Source organism: Anarhichas minor, unplaced genomic scaffold (assembly GCF_050575085.1).
Source record: "Anarhichas minor isolate MPS153535 unplaced genomic scaffold, ASM5057508v1 ptg000018l, whole genome shotgun sequence".
Classification (NCBI taxonomy): domain Eukaryota; kingdom Metazoa; phylum Chordata; class Actinopteri; order Perciformes; family Anarhichadidae; genus Anarhichas; species Anarhichas minor.
In genome coordinates this window covers 14762501-14787908 of record NW_027466464.1, presented here as the reverse complement: position 1 = coordinate 14787908, position 25408 = coordinate 14762501, and the positions used below count along the sequence as shown (strand labels likewise).

The following is a 25408-nucleotide window of genomic DNA, read 5'->3' as shown; positions in this document are numbered from 1 at the left end:
TGGGATGGTTCAGGGGCGGGGCTTAGAACCAACACAGCCAATAAAGACATGTGGGGGCGGGGCCCTGTAACGTCTCCACATTCACACAGTTTGGCCTGATTCTTTACAGTGTGTGTCTGAGCACTACCACAGAGTACTACTACAGAGTACTACTACAGAGTACTACTTGTACTGGGTGGAGATCTGACATCAGATGGACTCAGTACTGCCCCCTGGCCTCTCTTTGGTCTCCGTCTTGTCTCTATTAGCATGCGGCGTCCAGGTGTTAGCCGCCATCCTGCTAACACACAGGTATGGTGGGCGGAGCTCTGCAGAGGACAGGTGGGTCCTGCTGTGGCTCTTCTATGATGTCATCGTCCATCTGACACTGGTACGACCAATCAGAACCAGTTTACAGTTTGTTCATGGCTTCTTATCCATTTCATTGTTGATTATTTTTAGCTTGTTATTGGCGTTATTGTTTATTTGTTATTAATTGTTTGTTGTTTATCATCTGTTTGTCCACAGGAAGGTCCGTTTGTCTACATGTCTCTTGTTGGGACGGTGGAGACGTCTGAAGGTCCGCTGGCTGAACTTTGTGAGTTTAACTTCTAATTAAAATACTTCTACAGTACCGTCTATTATTGCTTTAAAGAAGGAACTTTTAAAGAAGGAACTATTGTACTTTTAATACAATCCTTTGTGTCTCTCACTCCTTCCCCCTGTCCCATACCTGTCTCTCTCCACACCTGTCTGTCTCTCTCTGTAGGGAAGGAGTACAGTAAAGCTGATCGTCGTTGGCTGACTTCTGATCCGACGATCGTCTCCATAGAAATTCTGACCGTCGTCCTCGACTCTCTACTCGGTTTACTACTTATACATGCAGTACTGAGGGACAAATACTACAGGTAATACTACAACATGTACAACAGACTGGACTGGACTGAACCAGCCCCAACTATAAACCTGAACCAGCCCCAACTATAAGCCTGAACCAGCCCCAACTATAAGCCTGAACCAGCCCCAACTATAAGCCTGAACCAGCCCCAACTATAAGCCTGAACCAGCCACAACTATAAGCCTGAACCAGCCCCAACTATAAGCCTGAACCAGCCCCAACTATAAGCCTGAACCAGCCCCAACTATAAACCTGAACCAGCCCTAACTATAAACCTGGGCCACATGTAGCAACATGTACTACAGACTGGACTCTCTACTCGCTGTACTACTGATACACACAGTACTGAGGGAAAAAATACTACAGGTAATACTACTACTTGTGTGTTTACAGACACTTCCTGCAGGTCTCTCTGAGCGTGTGCGAGCTGTACGGAGGCTGGATGACGTTCTGTCCCGATTGGCTGATCGGTTCTCCTCACCTCGACACCTCAAACTGGATGCACCTGTGGGTCTACCTGGTCTTCTTTAACGGGGTCTGGGTCCTGGTCCCGGTCCTGCTGCTGGTCCAGTCCTGGTTTTCTCTGAGGAGGCTGCACAGACTCGGACCGGACGACGATGTAAAAAAGAGGAAGACGATGTGAACTGATCACCGATTAATCAACATGATTGATCTTTAATTAAAGACTTAAAATCAATCAGACTCATGATTTCAGTCCTCATCTTAATTAACCTTTAGTAAAACTATCGTATTAATCAATACCTCACATTGATTGATTCATTGCATTTATATGAGAGTTCATGATCCTTCAAACCTTAAAGTTTGATTATCAAACAAACACAAAATCAATCATCTTTATATTTTTATTATTTCATCTACACACATTTTTTTTTAAACTTTTAATCAATATAAATAATAAATATTGTGAATTTGAATTGCCCCCCCCTCATCTCTTCTTGATGAGTTTGCTGACTGACATGAAAGCCTGCTGGAGGCCGAGTCCCTTCAGAGCGCTGCATGCCTGTATCTCCCACAAACGATCCTCATGACTGGGAAGATCCAGCTGGTTGGAGATCTGATGGGGAGAGGAAGAGGAGAAAATTAAAACAATTAAATTGAACTGGTTTGTTCCAAGTTCAACCTGAGCCGGCCCCAACTATAAACCTGAGCCGGCCCCAACTATAAACCTGAACCGGCCCTAACTATAAACCTCTGTTTATTTTCTTTGTTCTGAGAAAAAGTGGGGGAGGGGGAGGAAGAGGTTGAACTGGTTTGTTCTGAATTAACTGGTTCTGAATTAACTGGTTCTGAATGCACTGGTTATTTTGTCGTACCTCCCTGATGGTCATGGAGTCTGCCAGGTCCTTCTTGTTGGCCAGAACCATCAGAGGAACTCCTCGAAGCTTCTCCTCATTCAGAACCTTCTTCAGGACCTTCTGGGCCTCCGGAAGTCGAGCTGGATTACTGCTGTCCACCACGAAGACCAGAGCCTTACAGTCATCGAGGTAGTACCTGAGGAAGAGGAGGAGGAAGAAGAGAAAGAGGTAGAGGAGTCTGTTTGTTTGTTTTCTTTGTGTTTGTTTACTTCTTGTTTACCTCCAGTTGGCTCTCATGCTCTTCTGTCCTCCGATGTCCCAAACAGTCAGAGACGTCTTCTTGTCGAGGTCCAGAGTTCCTACGTTGAATCCGATGGTCGGAGACGTTTCCATCACCTGAAAGATAACGATCACATTCACAACTGGGCCCCGTTCCTCGTCCGTGGCTAACTGAGTTAGCCGGATAATCTTCAGGATAAGATTACATAAGTGAGGCTTTTCGGTTCCACAAAGCAAGTTTGGCAAAATCACCATGGCAACACATCCATAAGCTTGAACCTGCTCCAGCGCAGGCTAACTGAAGGTAGCTGGATAAACTGACACTCCCCCGGAAAACATGGCAGCTCCTGTCATATACGGTAGTCTAATGCGCTTGCGCATATACCGGGGGTTATACGCGAGTTCCGGAAATGCATGTAAAGTGAGACACACGGTGATCCATTAAAAGCAGCTGAGCAAACTAAGAAGCCTCTATTGCATTAATGTACAGCTCCCTTCCTCAGAGATCCACTGATGAAGGAGCGATATTAGTTAGATTAGCGTTTTATAGGGAGAGAGTTCTTCCACATCGCCAAGATCAGTTATCACATCATGATGACTTCCTATACGAGCGCTATCCATTCTGCCCACAAGGAATCATTTATTTACAGACCTTCTGGAGCATACATTGAACACCACACGCTGCAGCCGAGCATTGATGTCTCACACACTGGATGCAGCCTTGAGCTGTTCTGCGAGTGGTACATTTAGTACAGTGTCGGCGATGCGGAGAACATGGGGAAAGCCGCTGCATGCCGTGCTGTTCGTAAAGTTTATTTGGAGCTTAATAAACGTATGGATGTGTTCATTACATCACCATGGCACATATTGTACTGACTCAGCATTCTGAGTAATGTGTGTGTGTTAGTGTTTACTTGCTCCCATGTCCTCTTGATGGCTGCGTTGCATACATGAGGGTTAAAGCACTCATAATGATATGACAGTGTTATTAGTACACCAGCATATCATTACTGTAGAACATGATGAAGGTGGACTCATGATAAGAATAGAGAGAATCACACACTATTTATCTTCACTGCTTCAGTTGATTGAATGTCTGATGATGAATAACACACACACACACACACTGATCCGCCCACACACAGATTCACACACATATTCAAACTGCTAGTTCTATATGGTAATCTACACATACGTGTATATACACGTATATAGTACATGATACATAAGGGCATACAGTACATATATCCTCATATTAAAGAGTATCAGTTAGATACTCTTTGGGCTTGTTTTTATTACTTATTCTGAAAGAGTTGAGATCATTATTGTCGCTATAGATCTCATTGGATGATGCATTCATTAAGCCTACTGCCAGCAGCACATTTAAAGACATATCATCTGATTGATTGGGGTGATGAGGCATTAAAATGAGCCGATACATTTACAACACTTACGCATTTAACTTGTCTGTGATATTTTGCGTGCTTCTTGTCTAGCCCTCACAGCGGTGGAGGTGTTATATTTAGCCGTGATTATGGTCTTGAATTCCTCACATGCGTTCATGATCATCTCCTGCTCGTCAGCGGAGTAAAAAGAGGCTCTTTCTTTGAGTTTATTTGTCATTGTACTGTTAGAAAATCATGGTTTCGGTGATCGACGCTTCCCCCTTTTGAAGTAGGACGGGCACGCGCAATTATCCTGATCGTCTGTTTCGAATTAACGAGACTGTTTGAGAGGATCAGCCTTGGAGAAACCGAGATAGCCTGACTTCAATCATCAGGTTAATTTAGGCTGCTAATAGGACATTTGATCGACTTAGTTGAACCACGTACGAGGAACGGGGCCCTGGATATTCACACCTGGACATGACAATATATACACCTGGACACTGATATTCACAAGTTAACTTTCACAGGTGAGACACATTGAGATTAACCTGTTGAGACTCACCTGTCCTGTCAGCAGTCTGGCCAATAGAGTCGACTTTCCTGCCGAGTCCAAACCCATCAGGACCACCTGGACACACAAACAGATATTTAAAGTTCTGGTTCGCATCCCTGATCAGAGACAGGTGTCAGGTGGGTCAGGTAAGTTTAAAGTTCAGGTGATCTAAAGTGTGACTTACCTGAGGAGAGGTGGGGCTGTGAGTCTGACCCATCGCTCTTCTGTCTTCTTCTTCTGGTGGAATAAAATCAGAGTAACGTCGACCTTCTGACTGACTGCTCTGAGTCTGACTAAACTCACCTGTCTAACATCTTTCAGGTGTGTTCAGGTTCAGTGAAGCCGTCGGCCCATAGGAGAGCCGCGTCCAATGAGAGCAGGTCATGTGACAGAGTGACAGGTCGGACTACATTTTTGTATCAGAGGCAGGTTGAGTCACATCTAAACACATGAAGAAGAAGAAGAAGAAGAAGAACCTACAGGTTCATTTCTTTGAGTTAAACAAACAGACGTGATGTTTGATGAATAGATACTTTAAATAATGATGTTTGAGTTGTGAGATGATTTACATCTCATTTACATTTACAGTGAAACAGAAACGGAGAAGAAGAACTAAAACAAGTTCATCGAGTACAATCTCACCATATATATATATATATATATATATATATATAAATACTTTTACTTTTAGCTTTAAGCCTTGTGGTCACTGTTTACATATTGTAAAATAAAGAATTAACAACAATAATATTATTAATAATAAATATAAACATAATAAATATAATGATACATATAATAATAATAATAACAATAACAATAGTAATAACCCATCTTCTTACCCCCCCATCCCCTTTCTTCCTACTCCTCCTCCAGACTCAGCGGTGAGGAGGGGGAGCTGTGTCCGGTGAGGAGGAGTCTATCTCCGTGTATAAAGTCGGCTCCTTCCCGTCTCCTCCCTCCTTCTCTTGCTCCTCCGACGGCTCCTTCCTCCCTCCTCATCATCGTCATCATGGGCTTCGGTGACTTGAAATCTGCGTCTGGACTCAAAGTTCTGAACGGGTTCTTATCGGACCGGAGCTACATCGAGGGGTCAGTAGAGACCAGTAGAGACCAGTAGAGACCAGTAGAGACCGGTAGGAACCAGTAGAAACTAAGGGGGATCTAGTTCTGCAGAGAGACGCTGGCAGCTGCTGGTCGGCCGCCATCTTGGCTCAACTGCTAACAGTTGGTATCATTAGCTGACATTCCGTTAGCGGCCTTTAAATCACTGAAATGTGTTAAATTAAACCGACATTAAGCTTTTAAAGTCGCGGGTCGTCTGCATGAGGGTTAACTGTTAAGAGTTAAAGATCCGTTTTAGTTTATTGTCATTATGTGTTTGCTGCTTTGTTAGCATTGAGCCACATGGTGCTAACTAGCTCACTAATGCTACGTGTCACATGAAGTTTAATAAGTTAAAGCAATGAAAAGACTCTTAATGTCTCACTGATCCATATTTAAATGTATTTATCTGTATTTATGATTATCAGACTAAACACGTGCTAACAGGAAGTGATTTTGGGCTAAAACGTGAATTGGAAAAGAAACTTGACATGCTTCCTGTTGACGTCCATCTTTCTTAAAGGGGCAGTGTCGTTTAACTCGTCTCTTTACAACACCTGTCTCTCTGTGACGCTCTACCCATCTCTCTCTCTGTGACGCTCTACCCGTCTCTCTCTCTCTGTGACGCTCTACCCGTCTCTCTCTAACCCTACCTGTCTCCCTGTCCTCAGGTATGTCCCCTCTCAAGCCGACGTGGCTGTCTTCGAGGCGATCTCGGCTCCGCCCACCGCTGACCTAAGCCACGCCCTCCGCTGGTTCAACCACATCAAGTCGTACCAGAGCCAGAAGAGCAGGTGAGGGTGGTGACGTCATCGACAGGTATGTACACACAGGTGTGTGACATCATCAGTGACTCCGCCTCCTCCTCCTGTCAGTCTCCCAGGTGTGAAGAAGCCTCTGGGTCAGTACGGCCCCCCAGGTGTGGCCGACACCACCTCTGGCTCCGCCCCCGCAGCCAAGGAGGACGACGATGATGACATCGACCTGTTCGGCTCCGACGAAGAGGTGACCTCACCGTGATATCATCGATGACCTCGTTCAGTTGATCTAAAATATATGATATCTCATGGGTTTAACGTTCCCTGTGTTTGGTCCTGCAGGAGGACGCAGACGCAGCCCGGCTGAAGGAGGAACGTCTGGCTCAATACGCTGCTAAGAAGTCAAAGAGTGAGTGACAGCCAGTCTCAACCAATCACAGTATTGATCCCACGACTCTTCATGATGATCACAATCACCATCTTTCGGCTGACTACCTGATGGACACCTTTTTGTTTACCTGAGAGTCTCCTGACTTCTGTGATCACATGTTCAGACTGGTTTCCATGGTAACTGACCTCTTCCTCTTTAGAGCCCGCCCTCATCGCCAAGTCTTCGATCCTATTGGACGTGAAGCCGTGGGACGATGAGACGGACATGTCGAAGCTGGAGGAATGTGTTCGTAGTATTCAGATGGACGGGCTGATCTGGGGACAGTGTAAGAATACTACACACAGTATAGTAATACTACACACAGTACTACATGTAGAACTAGTCTTAAGTTTCTTAAATCTTCTAGTGGATCAGTTATTGATCATAAACTGAGTCTCTGCAGACTTGATGATGATCAAACTCACCATCTTTCAACTGAATGTGTGATGTCACAACATGATCTGAAACCTCTGCAGAGAAACAAACACTGATACATAATCTATATATTGAATTGATTACAGCCCCACTGATGCATAATAATCAATATAAATATTTGTTGTCCTTTAGCCAAACTGGTCCCAGTGGGTTACGGCATCAAGAAGCTGCAGATCGGATGTGTGGTGGAAGACGACAAGGTGAGACGGGTTCACCTGCGGATCAGTTTGTCTCCCAGTTATTACCTGTGTGCAGGTGTTTACCTGTGTGTATGTTTACCTGTGTCTCAGGTGGGCACAGACATTCTGGAGGAACACATCTCGGCCTTTGAGGACTTCGTTCAGTCGATGGACGTCGCTGCTTTCAACAAGATCTGAAAACAAAACGTTAATAATAAAAAGCACTTCGACACAAAACTGACTTGTGTTTTATTAAGTGGGAGGAGCTACAGCAGCTGATATTTGTGATGTCAAATTAAAAAAAATACCTGACTGAGTTGTTTTCAGCTGTACAAAGATTTGCATTATTTTATAAAAGTACTGAGGCAATGAAATAAATGACAGAATAAGGGTATAAATACACTAGATATGACAGTATTAAGTGTACAGAACACTGTATTGGTTGTATTTTTAAGAATCTCATTAAAGTATAAAACATTACTTTAGTTTATAATTATAAAGTTCTAAACTTCAGTCAATGAGGTGTAATTCTCCCTCTGGCCTGTCGGCAGCAGCACCGTCCAGATTCTGCCTGTAATGTAGCAGCAGAAGAAGAGCCAGACCAGAAACTAAACAGCGCGGCAGAGCAGCGCGTGATGGAAGAACACTTCAATCTCTGCGAAAGTAAACAAACGGCTTCAGGTAGACCAGCTGATCGACTAACTATATCTGCGTCATTGACTCCAACCGACCAATGAGCTTCAGTGTAACAAAGCTAACTGCTAGCTTCCTGCTAACGCTGTTAGACCTGCAGCTAGCTAGCTCCACGCGGTCAGCCAATCAGAGCGGAGCTACGCTGCGCTCTGATTGGTCGACGTTAGAGGGGTTCTGATTATTCTAACATTAATATAAGTCATAGTTGATTTTATATACATTTATAATAAATAGACGTCACTCAACTGAAATATTTTATATTTTTGACTGATAAGTTTAATAATTAAAGACTTTCTATAATTAATATATAGTCACAGCCTTTATACTAAATCTTATTAAATACAGACAATCACTGTATCATAATTTACATCCGTCCTAAAATTAATATTTGGTGCTTTCTAATAATAGTTTCACTCATGAATTTAGTTGAAGCTGAGTTGGTAATATTATTAATATATTTTCAAGCTCATGGACTCTCCACCTGAAACTTTCACCTGGTTACCGTTGGTTATAGCATGGAGCGCTCTGATTGGATGGACGACTCACTGACTGCACTGCCTCCAGGTGCGACCTCAGTAACAATTAATGCAGCTAAAACAAATTATTCTAGCAACTTATAATTCATATAAATATATAATACATGTGTTTCAGATTTCCAATCAGCAGGATGTCAGACTGTGATGAAGGTAAACAAATCAAACACACCCTTATATTTTGTTTTATATTTCATTCACGACACTATACACACTATACTGTGTGTGTGTGTGTGTGTCAGGTGACCAGAGGAAGGTGGAGTCCACCAGCAGGTGAGTCTACCTATTTTACAAAAATCACAACATTTGACGCTTTATTTGCTCATTAAACTCCTCAGTTTTGTCTCTACATTATATTGTAACACCAACCTGAGACAGGTGCTCTCTGTAGACGGGTGAGGTTGATGCTGTTTCTCCTCCATCGTCCAAACACACACCTGAGTTCACAGGTTTTTTTTATCCTATAAAGACCTCTAACACACCTGTGTTACTGCCCCCTGCTGGTCTGGAGGGAAAAGGTCAAAAACATCCTGACTTAATTTAAAGAATAAACTTCACACATTAAGCTGGCGTTTGAATTTAAGTTGTAGTATATAAAGTAGTACTTCAAATACTGAATACTTGAGGTTTTCCCCCCTCTCTCTGTCTGACAGGATGTGGGCGGAGTCTCAGCCGGGTCCGTCCAGGTGTCAGCCCAGCAGACAGGGTTACTGTGGGTACTGTAGAGTCCTCTACAGCAACCTGGACCAGGTGCACCTCACACAGTCTTCATGTGTACACCTGAATCTGAGTTGCAGTCATGTGACCTGAGCAGGTAAATCAGATTTAATGACATCATACCGTCTTCTCTCAGCACCTGTCCAGTCTCAGACACATGGATTCTGTCCGGGCCTCCTCCCGAGGATCCAGCACTGTCTCCTCCTCCTCCAGCAGCAGAACCAAACTAACTCTGCTGGAGCGCTTCCTGCAGGATGTCCTGCAGCACCACCCGCACCGCTACAACGACTCCAGGTAACTAAAACAAACACACCCGCACATCTACAACGACCCCAGGTAACTAAAACAAACACACCCGCACATCTACAACGACTCCAGGTAACTAAAACAAACACACCCGCACATCTACAACGACCCCAGGTAACTAAAACAAACACACCCGCACATCTACAACGACTCCAGGTAACTAAAACAAACACACCCGCACCGCTACAACAACCCCAGGTAACTAAAACAAACACCTGTGTGTTACCTGTCTACAGGTGTGATTTTGTCTTATCTTCAGAGTTTGTTTATTTGTTTGTTTCAGGCCGTCTCACGCTGACCTCCCGTCAGTCTCCACCCCTCTGTTGCCGAGGGCGGAGCTTGACAAACTCTGTTTGCCTGACGACGACGACAGGCGGTCGCTGGGCACTCGTGAGCACCTGTCCAGCTCTGACCACGCCTCCTGCCAGCCGGCCAATCAGAAGGAAGACGACCACACACACAGCCAATCAGGAGAGGGATTCACAGGGTTTGGGAGTCAGGAGAGGCTGTCTGAGCCAATCAGAGAGCAGGAAGACGGAGAGATCATCACCACAGGGAACACACTGTTGTCACAGGTTCAGGCCCCGCCCCCACACCATCAGGCCCCGCCCTCAGTCCACAGGAAGGCCCACAGGAAGACCAACAGGAGGAAAACCAGCACCTCCTCGACCTCATCACCGCCCCACCGGAGTCCAGACCCTGGTCCCCGTCCAGACTCTGATCCCCGTCCAGACTCTGGTCCCGGTCCAGACCCTGATCCCGGTCCAGACCCTAGTCCCCGGCCCCCCACAGAGTCCAGGCCCTGGTGGAGCTGGCAGAAGGAGAGGAGGGAGGCCCACAAAGAGGAGGCGTTCTCCTCGGATCACAGCGACTCTCTGGACAGGACCATCGAGGAGGTTCGTCTGTTTCTATCGGATCTTCATCGTCAGCTGATCCTCAAAGTTAATCACATGTTTCTGTTCTCAGGTGATCCAGGTGTGTTGTCATGGTGTCAGTTCCGCTCCCTTCCAGCAGGAGGAGACGGAGAGCTTCCACTTCAGCCTCCCCGTCTCCATCGAAACACAGAGTGACGACTGGGACTCACCTGTACAGGTAACCGTCGTCCTGCTGGAGGAGGTTGGAGGAGGTGAGGCTGTGATGGATTACATTGTTTTCTGTTGGTTCTGGTTTCACAGAGACGACAAACACTCGGGGACACACCTGTCCAGGTGACCCAGGTGGGGGGGCAGGACCTGAGCGGTCTGATGGACGTTCAGGTGGACCTGGAGGACCAGGTGTACTCCTACCAGCTAGACTCCGCCCTCCACAGTGAGGCCAGGCAGGACCAGGGCTTCTGGAGTCTGCCGATAGAGGAGGTCTTACCTGCTCCAGAACATATACCAGAATCCTTCAGGGGGAAGACCTGGACCCAGATTGAGCAGGACGACGAGGGGAAGGTGGAGAAACTGGTCCGACAGTTCAGACGGGGGAGATTCATCTGCTACTTCGACACCGAGTCTCTGGCCAGGTATTTTATTGACTCACCTGTACTGATGTATTATATAGACTCACCTGTACTGATGTACCTTTTTGTAACATACCTAACTTGTCAGGTACGGTAGGAGGAGCCAAAACAAAGGAGGTGGTGAGAACAAGGAGGTGGAGCCAGCCATTGGTGTCCTGCCATTATTGGACGGTGATGACGATGACTCAACGTACGTTAGGAGCAGGAGGAGAAAGAGGCGGGCCTTCAGAGTGGCATCCAGGTGTCAGGTGAGAACGACAGTTTTCTGTCAGTGTTTGTTGTAAGTTAACGTCTTCATCACCTGTGTTTGTTCCTTCAGGTTGTTAAAGTCAGTCACAGCACTCAGACGATCCGATTGGTCGTCCCAGCTGTCTGTGAACCATCTTCGGAGGCCCCGCCCACTAGCGTCTCTCCAGCCAATCAGGACGCAGCAGAGAGGACTCCTGAGACGTGGAGCTGCCTCCCTCCGTCGTACTCAAACATCATCACACCTGTGCAGCCTCGCACCTCTCTGGTCTACCTGCTCTGCTCCCCCTCAGGCCCCGCTCCCTCCTACACACCTGCACCAGGCTCCGCCCTCAAGCGCTGCAGGAAGAAGAGGCGTCCGTTGGATGTGCAGGGGTTAAAGGTGAAATACAAACAGCTTCCTGTCAGGTTCTACGAGCCAAGCAGCAACCGCATCCTGAAGAACCCCCCGAGAGGCTCCGCCCCCTCCAGCCCGCCCCTCCCATGTGTCCGTCAGCTGTTCAGAAGTCTCAGTCTGGACCTGAACGCCGACAGGGACTCAGCACAAGACACAGTCAGGAGGCGGAGCAGGACCTCTCAAGCCCTGCCCCCAGTGCGGGGGAGGGGGGGGAGGAGGGACAGGACACGCCCCCCACCCTCCAAGACAAGAACCAGGGCTAAAGCCATCCCTCCCCAGCCCAGGAGAGAAGGCCTACGTTCTACGGGCCGGGGTAGGAGCCGCAGGGGGCAGGGCTACGAGAGGGGACGGAGGTAGCAGGACACCTGTTCAGGTAGCTGGACACCTGTTTATGTAGCAGGACACCTGTTTATGTAGCAGGACACCTGTTCAGGTAGCAGGACACCTGTTTATGTAGCAGGACACCTGTTCAGGTAGCTGTACACCTGTTGAGGTAGCAGGACACCTGTTGAGGTAGCAGGACACCTGTTTATGTAGCAGGACACCTGTTCAGGTAGCTGGACACCTGTTGAGGTAGCAGGACACCTGTTTATGTAGCAGGACACCTGTTCAGGTAGCTGGACACCTGTTTATGTAGCAGGACACCTGTTTATGTAGCAGGACACCTGTTTATGTAGCAGGACACCTGTTGAGGTAGCAGGACACCTGTTCAGGTAGCAGGACACCTGTTCAGGTAGCAGGACACCTGTTCAGGTAGCTGGACACCTGTTCAGTTAGCAGGACACCTGTTCAGGTAGCAGCCTCATTCATAAACTGCTGGAGTTTATTGAAGTCAATATTAGAATGAAATCATCTGATCAATATGAAAATGTTATTTTACATTTGTGTGCAGAAAGTTAATTATGATTTATATTTTTTTATTTCATAAAGTTATAAAAATAAAAAAGCATATATTTGGAATTTAAATTGTGATAAATCATGATAATTTAAATATGCACACAAATAGAAAATGAAACTGTAATTTGATGAAAATATTTTATTATGATGTTGGCAGCTGTTTGTTTCTGTGACACTAAACACACCTGGTCAGGTGACACCTGCCTTTTCTTCAGGTACTGTGGTTTGATTATTTTTATACCTTTACACTCTGTTTATTGAATTATCAATAAGTTAATGTTTAATAAACAACTTTTATAACCTGAATACGAGTCGTCAGTGTGTGTCAGTTCTCACAGCGTCCACCAGGTGGTGTATCGAGTCGCCCACCTGGTCTGCAGCATGCAGAAGCTCCGCCCTCTTCCTCTCACCTGGAGACAGGAAATTAAAAACATTACTAAAGATTTAAATGATTTATAGGAGCCTCTTTCATTCATATTAATTATATAATTATCACTAAACCATCATTTATAAATGTAACATTTCGTTAAAATGTATCATTTTAACGTCACAGACCTGTCTGTCTCTCTCTCCACCTGTCTGTCTCCATCACAGTCTTCAGTCTCTCTACAGTCTCCCGCAGCAGCTCCTCTGGACTACACGTCCCACAATCCTCTTCTTCAGACAGACAGGTGTCCTCTTCCTCTGATCCATCCTGTTGTCCTATTGGACAACAGACCAGCCAGTCACCTGCAGTGTCTTCTTCATAGTAGATGTCATGTGACAGAGGTGTGTCCTGGTGCATTGTGGGAGATAGAGTTTGTAGTTCTACCTCGCTCCTCTCGTCTTCTGTCTTCAGCAACACTTCCTCCTTGTCTTCCTCGTCTTCTGTGTTTCTTTGCTTGTCAGATGTTGGTGGAAAGTTTTCTATGTCCTCTGTATCCTCTGTGTCCTCCCTGTCCTCTATATCCTCCCTGTCCTCTGTGTCCTCTATATCCTCTGTGTCCTCTGTGTCCTCTATATCCTCCCTGTCCTCTATATCCTCCCTGTCCTCTGTGTCAACTATCTCCTCTGTGTCCTCTATGTCCTCCCTGTCCTCTGTATCAACTATCTCCTCTATGTCCTCTATGTCCTCTGTCTCTACGTTTTGTAGCATGTTGTTAGCTTGTTGTTGAACCTCCATCTTGTTCAGAGCCGAAAGAAAGAAAGAGGAACATCTGTTAGAAATAATTATTTTGTTTTGTTTGTGTGTTGTTACCTGTGTGTATCTACCTGTGTGTTGTTACCCGTGTGTATCTACCTGTGTGTTGTTACCCGTGTGCTGTTACCTGTGTGTTGTTACCCGTGTGCTGTTACCTGTGTGTATCTACCTGTGTGTTGTTACCTGTGTGTATCTACCTGTGTGCATCTACCTGTGTGTTGTTACCTGTGTGTATCTACCTGTGTGTTGTTACCTGTGTGTATCTACCTGTGTGTTGTTACCTGTGTGTATCTACCTGTGTGTTGTTACCTGTGTGTTGTTACCTGTGTGTTGTTACCTGTGTGTTGTTACCTGTGTGATGTTACCTGTGTGTTGTTACCTGTGTGCTGTTACCTGTGTGCTGTTACCTGTGTGTATCTACCTGTGTGTTGTTGCCTGTGTGGATCTACCTGTGTGGTTCTACCTGTGTGTATCTACCTGTGTGTATCTACCTGTGTGATGTTACCTGTGTGTATCTACCTGTGTGTTGTTACCTGTGTGTTGTTACCTGTGTGTTGTTACCTGTGTGTATCTACCTGTGTGATGTTACCTGTGTGTATCTACCTGTGTGTTGTTACCTGTGTGTATCTACCTGTGTGTTGTTACCTGTGTGTATCTACCTGTGTGTTGTTACCTGTGAGTATCTACCTGTGTGTTGTTACCTGTGTGTATCTACCTGTGTGTTGTTACCTGTGTGATGTTACCTGTGTGTTGTTACCTGTGTGTTGTTACCTGTGTGTATCTACCTGTGTGATGTTACCTGTGTGTTGTTACCTGTGTGTATCTACCTGTGTGTTGTTACCTGTGTGTTGTTACCTGTGTGTTGTTACCTGTGTGTATCTACCTGTGTGATGTTACCTGTGTGTTGTTACCTGTGTGTATCTACCTGTGTGTTGTTACCTGTGTGTATCTACCTGTGTGATGTTACCTGTGTGTATCTACCTGTGTGATGTTACCTGTATGTTGTTACCTGTGTGATGTTACCTGTGTGTTGTTACCTGTGTGTTGTTACCTGTGTGTATCTACCTGTATGTTGTTACCTGTATGTTGTTACCTGTATGTTGTTACCTGTGTGATGTTACCTGTGTGTTGTTACCTGTGTGTTGTTACCTGTGTGTATCTACCTGCGTGTTGTTACCTGCGTGTTGTTATCTGTGTGTATCTACCTGTGTGTTGTTACCTGTGTGTTGTTACCTGTGTGTTGTTACCTGTGTGTATCTACCTGCGTGTTGTTACCTGTGTGTTGTTACCTGTGTGTTGCTACCTGTGTGTATCTACCTGTGAGTTGTTACCTGTGTGTTGTTACCTGTGTGATGTTACCTGTGTGTTGTTACCTGTGTGATGTTACCTGTGTGATGTTACCTGTGTGTTGTTACCTGTGGGAGTGATTGCTGCAGACGGAGGTTGTGTTCTCTCAGCGTTTCCATGGTAACCTCCATCTCAGAGCACCTGTTCTCCAGGATGCTCTGCTCTGATTGGATGGTGAGCCTCCAAACCTGCAGCTCCTGCTCCATCAGCCTGAATACAAACAAAGAAGAAGAAGGAGAAGGAGGTGGAAAGGAGTAGGAGGAGGAAGAGCAGGAGGAAGAGGAGGTGGGTTTCATTGTAGTTTCTCACCATTTGTCTCTCTGCATGTTTCTGACCTCAGTCAGCAGAACGGACGCCTTCAGCTGATCAACAACAACACATAAAAGTTATTATTAGGATTATTATTATAAAAACAACATGAATATCAGCTAATAACAGCCCACAGGTCATCAGAGGTCACCTGCTGAGTGGGCGTGTCTTCGTCAGAGGAGGGACTGTGACTGACAGCTGAGGCAGCCAATCGTGTTGAGGCATCAGAGGGGGGCGGAGCACTGAGAAAAATAACTATTAAAACAGGTCTTAAAAGGGAGGGTTGAAGTTTGAACTCACACCTGTCACACCTGTCTCACCTGTCTGGAGTCTCCCCTGGCTCCACCCACATCAGGCCCCTCCTACTGTGGGCCTCTCTCCGAGTGTAACGCCGTGGTAACAGGGCGTGACGAGCGCTGTGCACTAACGAGGACAGAGACTCTCTCCAGGTGGGCTGACAGACAAACTGAGGATTAACAACTAAAGCTTTCTGTACCTGTCTGTCTGTACCTGTCTGTCTGTACCTGTGTGTTGTTACCTGTGTGTGTGTTGTTACCTGTATGCTGTTACCTGCGTGTGTGTTGTTACCTGTGTGCAGAACTCGAGCACTGGATGGTGAGTTTTGTGTTTCCTCGTCTGTCTGTCTGTCAGGAAGCAGCTCTGACACACGTGGACTTCCACACACTTCATGCAGCGATACCTGAACATACACACCTGATATTTATTATGATGTTTATTTAACTGTGAATGAAGCGTTCTGATTGGACGGTGCTGGCTCACCTGAGTCCGGTGATGGGGAGGGTCTTACAGGTGTGACAGCGGACGGCATGACGGACGTTCTGACTGACGGACAGGCGGTACAGAGTGGGTAACCATAGCAACAAGAGTGGCTCGCTCTGCAGCCATGACAACACGTGTTCTTCACCTACCGTCGGGGTCAAGACCTGTAAGGTCACACAGGTAAATGTGTTGCCATGACGACCACTAATCACCTGAAGCCGCTCATTTTCTCACCCCATTAAAACACGACCTCACTGCAGCCTCCACACCTCCGAACACTCCGTCCTCCTGCACCGCCACAGGAACCTGAACACACCACAGGTGTCAGAGGGAGTAGAGAGGGGCATGCTGGGAAATGTAGTGTGTGAAGTTTTTACCTGGCTGAGGTCCTGCAGCAAAGATCTGAGTCCAGATCTGCTGACTGATCCTGAACTGTTCTCTGAGAGCCTCACCAGAGCTGCAGAACATAAGGCTTTTATTCTGAAGGAAGCAGTGTTCTTAACTACAGACAGAACATCTGACTTTTATTCTGAAGGAAGCAGTGTTCTTAACTACAGACAGAACATCTGACTTTTATTCTGAAGGAAGCAGTGTTCTTAACTACAGACAGAACATCTGACTTTTATTCTGAAGGAAGCAGTGTTCTTAACTACAGACAGAACATCTGACTTTTATTCTGAAGGAAGCAGTGTTCTGAAATGGAAGACAGACAGAGAGACAGAGAGAGACAGACAGACAGACAGACAGACAGACAGACAGGTTCTCACCTCTGTATTTAACCAGCAGAGTTTCAGCTGACAGAGCGATGAGAGAAGTTTGAAGAGAAACAGTTGATATGAAACCAGACTGACTCCTAGAAGAGAAACAATGTTTTATATAGATTTATATAAATAATAATAATAATGATAATAAAATACAGTCTGACCGGTCGTTGAGCCTGAACATCAGACTGCAGAGCTCCTCTGGAGCTTCCACAGTCACATGACCCGGCACTTCCTGTGACACGCTGTGGAACATCCTGTTCAGGGTCCGGGTCACTTCCTGTCTGTTTAACCCTACTTCCTGCTGCAGCATAGCTCCGCCTACTGAGTGGAGGGCTGCAGTGATGTGTCGAAAAGACACCACGTCCACTGGAACCCAACACACACATATATACATGTACTATAAGTAAAGTACATAATACATGTCGTATAATACTGTGTACTCACTGTGACAGAGTCTCTGCAGAGACAGAAGCTTCATGTAGTACATGTATGTAGTATAATACATGTAGTATAATACTGTGAATGAGTCTCTGCAGAGACACAAGCTTCATGTAGTACATGTATGTAGCATAATACATAATACATGTAGTATAATACTGTGTACTCACTGTGACAGGGTCTCTGCAGAGACAGAAGCTTCATGGCGACTCTGTAGACCGACGGACGGATTTCATTCAGTCCTTCTGAATAAACAACATGTAAACATCAATAAACATTTAGTAAACAAATAACATGTGTCAATAAATAAAAACATGTGAGACAGATTTAATTTCTTTTTCAGCTGATTATTTTAACCCAAAATCACAAAAGAGACGAGTTTACCGATGCTGTCCAGATCCATGATGACGTCACCTGAAAACATAAAGTAATCAGGACAATTAATAAATATTATTACATAAAGTATTATTACTACAGAATACTAGAGAACACTAAAGAATACTAGAGAATACTAGATAATACTAGAGAACACTAAAGAATACTAGAGAATACTAGAGAACACAAGAATACTAGAGAACACTAAAAACTACTAGAGAATACTAGAGAATACTAGATAACACTAAAAAATACTACAGAATACTAGAGAACACTAAATAATACTAGAGAACACTAAAAAACACTAGAGAATACCAAAGAACACAAACAATACCAGATAATACTACAGAATACGAAAGACTATTACAGAATACTAGAGAATACTACAGAATACTACAGAATACTAAAGACTACTACAGAATACTAAAGACTACTACAGAATACTACAGAATACTAGAGACTATAATATAAATAAACTCACGTTCAGTCGTCCGGAGTCTAAAAACAAACTTGTTCTTCTGTTAAAGACACAAAGTGAAGATGATGAATTATTGATGATTGGTTTCATTTATCATCACAGCTGCTTCTCACCTGTCAGCCCGCTCGCCTGCTGTCTGTGGACCAATCAGCAGCTGGCAGAGCGATGACATCACTCACTGACTGACTGTTCATTGAACTCGGTTTTTCTTCAGAAAGCAGCTTCATCACCTCGACTGAAAATGTAATGAAACATCCTGTTATTATTAATGTTATATCAGAGGAGGAGCCACAAGCAACAACAAACAACAACAAAGGGACACAAACAACAACAATAAAGACACAAACAACAACAAAAAGACACAAATAACAACAATAAAGACACAAACAACAAAAAGACACAAATAACAATAAAGACACAAACAACAACAATAAAGACACAAACAACAACAAAAAGACACAAACAACAACAATAAAGACACAAACAACAAAAAGACACAAATAACAACAATAAAGACAAAAACAACAAACAAAGAGACAAACAACATCCTATTTAAAATGTCATTACATTAAACTGAGTTGATGACCTTTGACCTCTTTGTTTATTCATTATTATTTTGGTGTTTTTACAGTGCTGCGTTTCTTCAGAGGAAGTTAGCTGAGCTTTAAATGAATGTTTGATGAGAGTGGTGTGATGATGATGATGATGATGGTGTTTGAATGCGGCCGCTGTGCTGCAGCCTGAACACGTCCTCTGTCCTCTGTCCTCGTGTCTCTGACCTCCTCTGCTCTTTGTCTCCATTCAGACTGAAGGTGATTGTTTGTCTCTGAGCTCTCTTTGTTTCTGGGTCGTTCCAGGACAAAACACTGCAGCTTTTCTTCTTCTGCACTGAGATAAACGCCACAACACAGAGCCTCTCTTCCACCACCATCATCATCATCTTCACCACTATCATCATCATCATCTTCACCATCATCATCACCACCACCGAGGTTTTGTGATGTGATGATGGTCAGTCAGAGAGTCAGAGAGAGTCAGGTACAGGGGGACACAAGAGGATGCAAACCACCACAAAGAGACAGAAAACAACCACAAATAGAGAAAGAGACACTAAACCACCACAAAGAGAGAAACAGCAACCCCAAAGACACAAAGAGACACTAAACCACCACAAAGAGACAGAAAACAACCCCAAAGACACAAAGAGACACTAAACCCCCACAAAGAGACAGAAAACAACCCCAAAGACACAAAGAGACACTAAACCACCACAAAGAGACAGAAAACAACCCCAAAGACACAAAGAGACACTAAACCCCCACAAAGAGACAGAAAACAACCCCAAAGACACAAAGAGACACTAAACCCCCACAAAGAGACAGACAACAACCACAAAGAGACACTAAACCACCACAAAGAGACAGACAACCACAAAGAGACACTAAACCACCACAAAGAGACAGAAAACAACCACAAAGACACACTAAACCACCACAAAGAGACAAACAGCAACCCCAAAGACACAAAGAGACACTAAACCACCACAACGAGACAGAAAACAACCCCAAAGAGACACTAAACCACCACAAAGAGACAGAAAACAACCACAAAGACACAAAGAGACACTAAACCACCACAAAGAGACAAACAGCAACCCCAAAGACACAAAGAGACACTAAACCACCACAACGAGACAGAAAACAACCCCAAAGAGACAGACAACAACCACATAGACACAAAGAGACACTAAACCCCCACAAAGACAAAGAAAACAACCAGAAAGAGACACTAAACCTTCATAAAATGATGTTAAGAAAGATGCAAAATGACTGAAAGATACAGATGATCTGGAGGATTCCACTGTGGCCTGACACTAACCTGACTGTATGTATATGTAAGTATGAGAACAAGTATATGTATGAGTATGAGTATAGGTTTATGTGTATGTATTAGTATAAGTATGAGTCTAAGTATATGCATCAGTATAAGTTTATGAATATGTATAAGTACAAGCATAAGTATAAGCACAAGTTTATGTATATGTATATTAGTTTATATATATGTATAAGTATAAGTATGTATCTGTATAAGTATGAATATGAGTATATGTATAAATATTTGTACATGTATCAGTATGTGTATAAGTATGAGTATATCTATACGTATACATATACATCCTATATTCAAACTGATGAGAATCAAAGTAAAAACAGAAAACAATCAAAGTTTTTCTAAAGTGTATCTACAGGCTCCTCCCAGGGGGCGTGGCCTCTCAACTCCACTCAGCTGTCAGTCAAAGTCTGAGTCTTTACTCTGTCTGTGCTCCGCTCAACATCAACAAAACCAAAGTACTGCTGAACACGAGTATTCCTGTTACTGCTGCTGCTGGGTGAGTACACACAGTACACTCAGTACTGAACACTGTTATTTACACTTTGTTGATGTTTTTGTCTCCTCATGGATGAATGTGCTGCTGTGGACTCTCACATTCAGATGTTTGAGCTGTGCTGAGGTGAAAATGAAGCGCTCCCTGGGGATCTGTCTGGTGTTCTGCTCCGCTCTGATCGGACTGGGTACGTTTGATCTCAATGTAGATTCCATCTTTTTTATTATTTTATTTAAACTAGCTATGAAACTGGTTTCAGTCACATTGATTCTGATCCAGAAAATACATCTGAATTTAAAGAATCAACAATTTAAATTCTAAACAGATAGAAAGACATATCTAATCGAGTCATTATAAAATATATATCATTTGTGGTAAACTTGGTTCAAAAAGGTTTTAAAAGCATGAAGGATCTTGTAAAGACGAACTCGACTGTGTTGAACATTTATCTGATTATTATCTAAAGATAAATGATTTATGTAATATATTATATAATATTCATATTCTGAAATCAATAATCAGTCATGTTTTTATTACCATCTTGTTTCATATCGTCACTAAAGACAGAATTGTTCTTAAATTGCTGACATAATAAACACACACAGGATAGACGAGGTTCCTCTGTTTTGTTCCCACTGACTTCACTGTTTCATGTCTGAGATAAACATGGATCATAAAACCAGGACCAGGTCCCTCACAGTCCTGAACTGTAGTTCTCTGTTTCAGGATCAGCCATCCGCTGCTTCAGCTGTAAGGACTACACAGCCAGCTGCTCCAAGCAGAGAGAGTGTAGCTATGACGACGCCTGTCTCACACTCAGCGAGAGAGGTACCTCTACACCTGTACACCTGTACCTCTACCTAGACCTGTACATCTACCTTTACCTATTCCTGTACCTGTACTGTACACCTGTACCTCTACCTAGACCTGTACCTAGACCTCTACCTGTACACCTGTCCCTCTACCTGTACATTCATGTCCTCGGGATCCTGAAGAAACCAGATCAGCTTTGAACTAACTCAGATATTCTACTGAGATTCTACTGTTTCTATTGTTCTGCAGGTGGAATGACTTACCGTCAGTGTCTGAAGTATTCAGACTGTGAGTACGGCCGCCTGGCCCAGATGTTCCCCCAGGTAACAACTACTCTTCTTTATTCTACTATATTCTACTCTACTCTTACAAACCATTGCAACCACAGCTGTGAGCACAGAGACTCACCTGTTGGAAGTTCTTCATGAAGATAAAGTTCCTGTAAACTTCAGGTCATTCACTCAGGTGATGACCTCACAGGTGCACCTGGACTCAGGTGGTCCTGGACTCAGGTGGTCCTGGACTCAAGTGGTCCTGGACTCAGGTGGTCCAGGACTCGGGTGGTCCTGGACTCCATGTCCAGAAACGTGCCGCTGAAAAATATTTTAACATTCTTTAGGAGTCTGGTGGGAATAACGTCTCTGATCAACAACTGTGTCGATCTTTACAGGTTTCCAGTTTCACCTTCAAGTGCTGCAACTCTGACCTGTGTAACTCCGCCCCCTCCTCTGCAGCGAGCTCTGTGATTGGTCTGCTGACCTCAGCGGCAGTCATGTGGTGGTGCATCCACTGAAGAGTGCTGCAGCTCTACGGCGCCCCCTGTGGCTGAAACATGTAACAAGAGCTTCTTTAACAGTCTGATCAATATACTCAATCTGATCAATATATGCAGTCATCTGATCAATACATTCAGTCGTCTGATCAATATATTCAGTCTGATCAATACATTCAGTCTTCTGATCAATACATTCAGTCGTCTGATCAATATATTCAGTCTGATCAATACATTCAGTCTTCTGATCAATACATTCGTACTGAACACTTATCACAGATCAATATTTATGTGTAAAGAAATATTTTCCTGCTGATTGATTGATTGATTGATTGATTATTAAAAGATTGATGAAACCACAGTAACACACTATTTGTATCAGCTGTTTTACAGGAAACTGAACCTCTAACTACACGGCCTTCAAAATAAAATGTAACTGAAACGTTCTTCTGTGACTTGAGATGTAAACGATCTGAAGCTCTTTAACTTTTGTCTGTGAATTAAATCAATAAATGGAGACAAACTGGAAACGCTCTTTGATTGATTGATTGGTTATTGTAAATGGTGTGTTCAGACAGAAAGTACTTTTTTTAAACTCATAATTATAAAAGTAAAAGGATCACATGATATAAAGAGAACACAGCAGCATACCTGAGTGGCTTTCATTCATACACTCACTGCAGGTAGACAGGTAGACCTACACTGCAGGTAGACAGGTAGATCTTTAGATCAGGAAACAAGGAGGAGCTGAAGACTGTACAGAGGGAGCTGAGGAGGAAGATCAAGGAAGGGAAAAAAAAATCTACAAAGATGGAGGACCAGCTGCAGCAGAACAACATCTGCAGGGTCTGGAAGGGCCTCAAGGAGATGTCTGGCTACAAGGGGCCCAACCAACAGCCTACGGGGACCAAGAGTGGGAGAATGACCTGAACTTACTCTTTAACAGATTTGATCAGTCATCACCCCCTCCCCCCATCCAGTCCCCCCTGCTGCTCCAACCTCCTTTGGCTGCACCCCCTGTAGATTGCCCCCTCCTCCACCCCCTTCCCCACAACACTCGGCTTCCCCCCCACCCCCGCAGCTTGTCCTTCACAACTTACCAGGTGAGAAAAGAACTGAGAAGGATCAAGGTGAGAAAGGCCACGGGTCCAGACGGCATCAGCTCAAGGTCTTCAGGTCCAGTGCAGGCCAGCTGTGTGGGATAGTGGAGCACGTCTTCAACTTGAGCTTGAAGCTGGGGAGAGTACCACAGCTGTGGAAAACATCCTGCGTGGTACCGGTCCCAAAGACCCCGTGTACCAAGGACTTCAACAGCTTCAGGCCGGTGGCGTTAACATCCCACCTGATGAAGACGCTAGAGAGGCTGGTCCTTGTACATCTCCGCGCCCTGGTGAGCTCATCTTTGGACCCACTACAGTTCGCTTACCAATCTGGCATCGGGGTGGATGACGCTGTCATCTACCTGCTACACAGATGCCTTTCCCACCTGTCCTGACGTCAGTGGGGAGTTCATTCCACCACTGTGGGGCCAGGACAGAAAACAGACGTGACCGGGTCGAACAGCCGCAGGGACCTCTGAGCGACGGGGCAACCGATCGCCCCGAGGCAGCAGAGCGAAGTGGTCGGGCGGGGGTGTAGGGCTTGACCATGGTCTGGAGATAGGAAGGAGCTCTTCCTTTCACTGCCCTGTAGGCTAGCACCAGAGTCTTAAACTGGATGTGAGCTCTTACAGGGAGCCAGTGTAGAGAACGGAGAAAGGAAGTTGTGTGGGAGAACTTGGGGCAATTGAATACCAGGCGAGCTGCAGCTTTCTGGACAAGCTCCAGAGGTCTGATGGCCGGGGCTCCGACAAGTAGTGAGTTGCAGTAGTCCAGGCGGGAGATGACAAGAGCCTGGATGAGCACCTGCGCCGTCTCGTCAGTGAGGAAGGGGCAAATCCTCCTGATGTTGTAGAGCAGGAATATGCAGGAGCGTGTAACCGATGCAAAGTTTGCTGAGAATGACAGTTGGTCATCTAGGGTCACACCCAGGTTTCTCGCAGTCCGAGTTGGCGTCACCACGGTATCATCAGTGGTGATGGACAGGTCTCGGTGCGGGCAACCCTTCCCCGGGAGGAACAGTAGCTCGGTTTTGTCCAGGTTGAGCTTGAGGTGGTGTGTCGTCATGCACTTCGAGATGTCAGCCAAGCACGCAGCGATGCGTGCCTCCACTTGAGTGTCACCGGGGGGAAATGACAAGACCAGCTGTGTGTCATCGGCATAACAATGGTAAGAGAAGTCATGCGAGCGAATAACAGAACCCAGAGATGTTGTGTAGAGCGAGAAGAGAAGGGGGCCCAGGACTGGGCCTTGTGGAACCCCCGTAGTCAGCATGCGTGGTTCCGACACGGCCCCCCTCCATGTCACCTGGTAGGATCGACCTGTCAGGTAGGATGCTAACAGGGAGAGTGCAGAGCCTGAGACACCCATCCCCTCGAGGGTGGAGAGGAGGATCTGGTGGTTCACCGTGTCAAACACCGCAGACAGGTCCAGGAGAATCAGGACAGAGGAGAGAGAGTTCGCTCTCGCTGTATGAAGCGACTCTGTCACCGCAAGGAGGGCTGTCTCAGTCGAGTGACCCACTTTGAACCCGGACTGGTGGGGGTCCAAGAGGCTGTTCTGGTGGAGATAGGAAGACAGTTGGTTAAAGACAGCACGTTCAAGTGTTTTGGAAAGAAAGGGTAGAAGAGAAACTAGTCTGAAGTTCTTGACATCAGAGGGGTCAAGTGATGGTTTCTTCAGAAGGGGGGTGACTCTGGCAGTCTTGAAAGCTGTGGGAAAGCATCCTGAAACAAGAGATGTGTTGATGAGGTGGGTGAGGAAAGGAAGGAGTTCAGTCGCAATAGACTGAAGAAGAGGGGAAGGGATTGGGTCAAGTGAGCATGTGGTGGGGCGGTTAGATGTGACAAGGTTGAGGACCTCGTTAGGGGAGAGGGGAGCAAGATAGGGTAAGATGGAGAGGAGAGGGGAGGGAGAGCTGTGGGGGAAGAGCTGGATAGGGTAGAGAGGGACATAGAGAGTGAGGGAGAGGGTGGACAGGGAGAGGGGGGCTGAGAGAAGGAGGATCCGATATCGTTTACCTTCTTGTCAAAGTAGTTGGCAAAATCATCAGGGAGAAG

The 25408-nt window shown here is 45.2% G+C and overlaps 6 protein-coding genes across 7 annotated transcripts; 4 read left to right on the top strand and 2 right to left on the bottom strand.

The window, feature by feature from the left end:
* The first annotated feature begins 193 nt into the window (after nucleotides 1–193).
* Nucleotides 194–1520, top strand: ebpl (EBP like). Its single transcript, XM_076095162.1, has 4 exons — nucleotides 194–370; nucleotides 508–577; nucleotides 749–887; nucleotides 1271–1520. Exons 1-4 carry the CDS (start codon nucleotides 194–196, stop codon nucleotides 1518–1520), a joined length of 636 nt encoding a protein of 211 aa, XP_075951277.1.
* A 206-nt stretch (nucleotides 1521–1726) lies between these two features.
* arl11 (ADP-ribosylation factor-like 11) lies at nucleotides 1727–5128 on the bottom strand. Its single transcript, XM_076094968.1, has 5 exons — nucleotides 4598–5128; nucleotides 4423–4488; nucleotides 2474–2589; nucleotides 2212–2389; nucleotides 1727–1952 (listed from the first exon to the last, which is right to left on the bottom strand). Exons 1-5 carry the CDS (start codon nucleotides 4628–4630, stop codon nucleotides 1824–1826), a joined length of 522 nt encoding a protein of 173 aa, XP_075951083.1. The 5' UTR covers nucleotides 4631–5128; the 3' UTR covers nucleotides 1727–1823.
* A 217-nt stretch (nucleotides 5129–5345) lies between these two features.
* eef1b2 (eukaryotic translation elongation factor 1 beta 2) lies at nucleotides 5346–7553 on the top strand. The gene is made up of 7 exons (XM_076094967.1): nucleotides 5346–5502; nucleotides 6186–6308; nucleotides 6390–6519; nucleotides 6615–6681; nucleotides 6863–6988; nucleotides 7270–7337; nucleotides 7428–7553. The coding sequence occupies exons 1-7, from the start codon at nucleotides 5423–5425 to the stop codon at nucleotides 7512–7514; spliced, it is 681 nt and encodes a 226-aa protein (XP_075951082.1). The 5' UTR covers nucleotides 5346–5422; the 3' UTR covers nucleotides 7515–7553.
* A 350-nt stretch (nucleotides 7554–7903) lies between these two features.
* zdbf2 (zinc finger, DBF-type containing 2) lies at nucleotides 7904–12915 on the top strand. 2 transcript variants are annotated; one of them, XM_076095027.1, is made up of 11 exons: nucleotides 7904–7997; nucleotides 8475–8573; nucleotides 8661–8695; nucleotides 8785–8815; nucleotides 9196–9292; nucleotides 9396–9553; nucleotides 9849–10461; nucleotides 10532–10657; nucleotides 10741–11072; nucleotides 11158–11317; nucleotides 11389–12915. In XM_076095027.1, exons 3-11 carry the CDS (start codon nucleotides 8677–8679, stop codon nucleotides 12067–12069), a joined length of 2217 nt encoding a protein of 738 aa, XP_075951142.1. In that variant the 5' UTR covers nucleotides 7904–7997; nucleotides 8475–8573; nucleotides 8661–8676; the 3' UTR covers nucleotides 12070–12915. The 2 variants fall into 2 exon arrangements, with proteins under 2 accessions (XP_075951142.1, XP_075951143.1); XM_076095028.1 differs by having other exon boundaries at nucleotides 7919–7997; nucleotides 8524–8573.
* dytn (dystrotelin) lies at nucleotides 12734–25015 on the bottom strand. Its single transcript, XM_076095029.1, has 19 exons — nucleotides 23352–25015; nucleotides 22186–22304; nucleotides 21888–22072; nucleotides 18394–18515; nucleotides 18284–18320; nucleotides 17812–17841; nucleotides 17598–17672; nucleotides 17151–17355; nucleotides 16993–17078; nucleotides 16603–16682; nucleotides 16460–16531; nucleotides 16226–16389; nucleotides 16034–16145; nucleotides 15766–15899; nucleotides 15597–15687; nucleotides 15446–15498; nucleotides 15205–15346; nucleotides 13165–13771; nucleotides 12734–13019 (listed from the first exon to the last, which is right to left on the bottom strand). The coding sequence occupies exons 6-19, from the start codon at nucleotides 17828–17830 to the stop codon at nucleotides 12925–12927; spliced, it is 1935 nt and encodes a 644-aa protein (XP_075951144.1). The 5' UTR covers nucleotides 17831–17841; nucleotides 18284–18320; nucleotides 18394–18515; nucleotides 21888–22072; nucleotides 22186–22304; nucleotides 23352–25015; the 3' UTR covers nucleotides 12734–12924.
* LOC142952982 (CD59 glycoprotein-like) lies at nucleotides 20799–22272 on the top strand. The gene is made up of 4 exons (XM_076095030.1): nucleotides 20799–20853; nucleotides 21393–21494; nucleotides 21729–21802; nucleotides 22150–22272. Exons 1-4 carry the CDS (start codon nucleotides 20799–20801, stop codon nucleotides 22270–22272), a joined length of 354 nt encoding a protein of 117 aa, XP_075951145.1.
* Nucleotides 25016–25408: the final 393 nt, after the last annotated feature.

Bases quoted from the DNA above. Each gene is read 5' to 3' on its own strand.
- ebpl (XM_076095162.1), top strand. From the start codon at position 194: ATGGACTCAGTACTGCCCCCTGGCCTCTCTTTGGTCTCCGTCTTGTCT. The intron at 578-748 runs GTGAGTTTAACT...CTCTCTCTGTAG, and splicing joins AGGTCCGCTGGCTGAACTTT to GGAAGGAGTACAGTAAAGCT. The intron at 888-1,270 runs GTAATACTACAA...GTGTGTTTACAG, and splicing joins CTGAGGGACAAATACTACAG to ACACTTCCTGCAGGTCTCTC.
- arl11 (XM_076094968.1), bottom strand. From the start codon at position 4,630: ATGGGTCAGACTCACAGCCCCACCTCTCCTCAG. The intron at 2,590-4,422 runs GTGAGTCTCAAC...GTTATCTTTCAG, and splicing joins CCAGACTGCTGACAGGACAG to GTGATGGAAACGTCTCCGAC. The intron at 1,953-2,211 runs GTACGACAAAAT...TCTCCCCATCAG, and splicing joins ACTCCATGACCATCAGGGAG to ATCTCCAACCAGCTGGATCT.
- eef1b2 (XM_076094967.1), top strand. From the start codon at position 5,423: ATGGGCTTCGGTGACTTGAAATCTGCGTCTGGACTCAAAGTTCTGAAC. The intron at 6,309-6,389 runs GTGAGGGTGGTG...TCCTCCTGTCAG, and splicing joins TACCAGAGCCAGAAGAGCAG to TCTCCCAGGTGTGAAGAAGC. The intron at 6,989-7,269 runs GTAAGAATACTA...GTTGTCCTTTAG, and splicing joins CGGGCTGATCTGGGGACAGT to CCAAACTGGTCCCAGTGGGT.
- zdbf2 (XM_076095027.1), top strand. The intron at 8,816-9,195 runs GTGAGTCTACCT...TCTGTCTGACAG, and splicing joins AAGGTGGAGTCCACCAGCAG to GATGTGGGCGGAGTCTCAGC. The intron at 11,073-11,157 runs GTATTTTATTGA...CTAACTTGTCAG, and splicing joins GACACCGAGTCTCTGGCCAG to GTACGGTAGGAGGAGCCAAA.
- dytn (XM_076095029.1), bottom strand. The intron at 17,079-17,150 runs GTCAGACTGTAT...TTTCTCTTCTAG, and splicing joins ATGTTCAGGCTCAACGACCG to GAGTCAGTCTGGTTTCATAT. The intron at 16,390-16,459 runs GTGAGAAAATGA...GTGACCTTACAG, and splicing joins TGAGGTCGTGTTTTAATGGG to GTCTTGACCCCGACGGTAGG.
- LOC142952982 (XM_076095030.1), top strand. From the start codon at position 20,799: ATGAAGCGCTCCCTGGGGATCTGTCTGGTGTTCTGCTCCGCTCTGATC. The intron at 21,495-21,728 runs GTACCTCTACAC...ATTGTTCTGCAG, and splicing joins TCTCACACTCAGCGAGAGAG to GTGGAATGACTTACCGTCAG. The intron at 21,803-22,149 runs GTAACAACTACT...CGATCTTTACAG, and splicing joins TGGCCCAGATGTTCCCCCAG to GTTTCCAGTTTCACCTTCAA.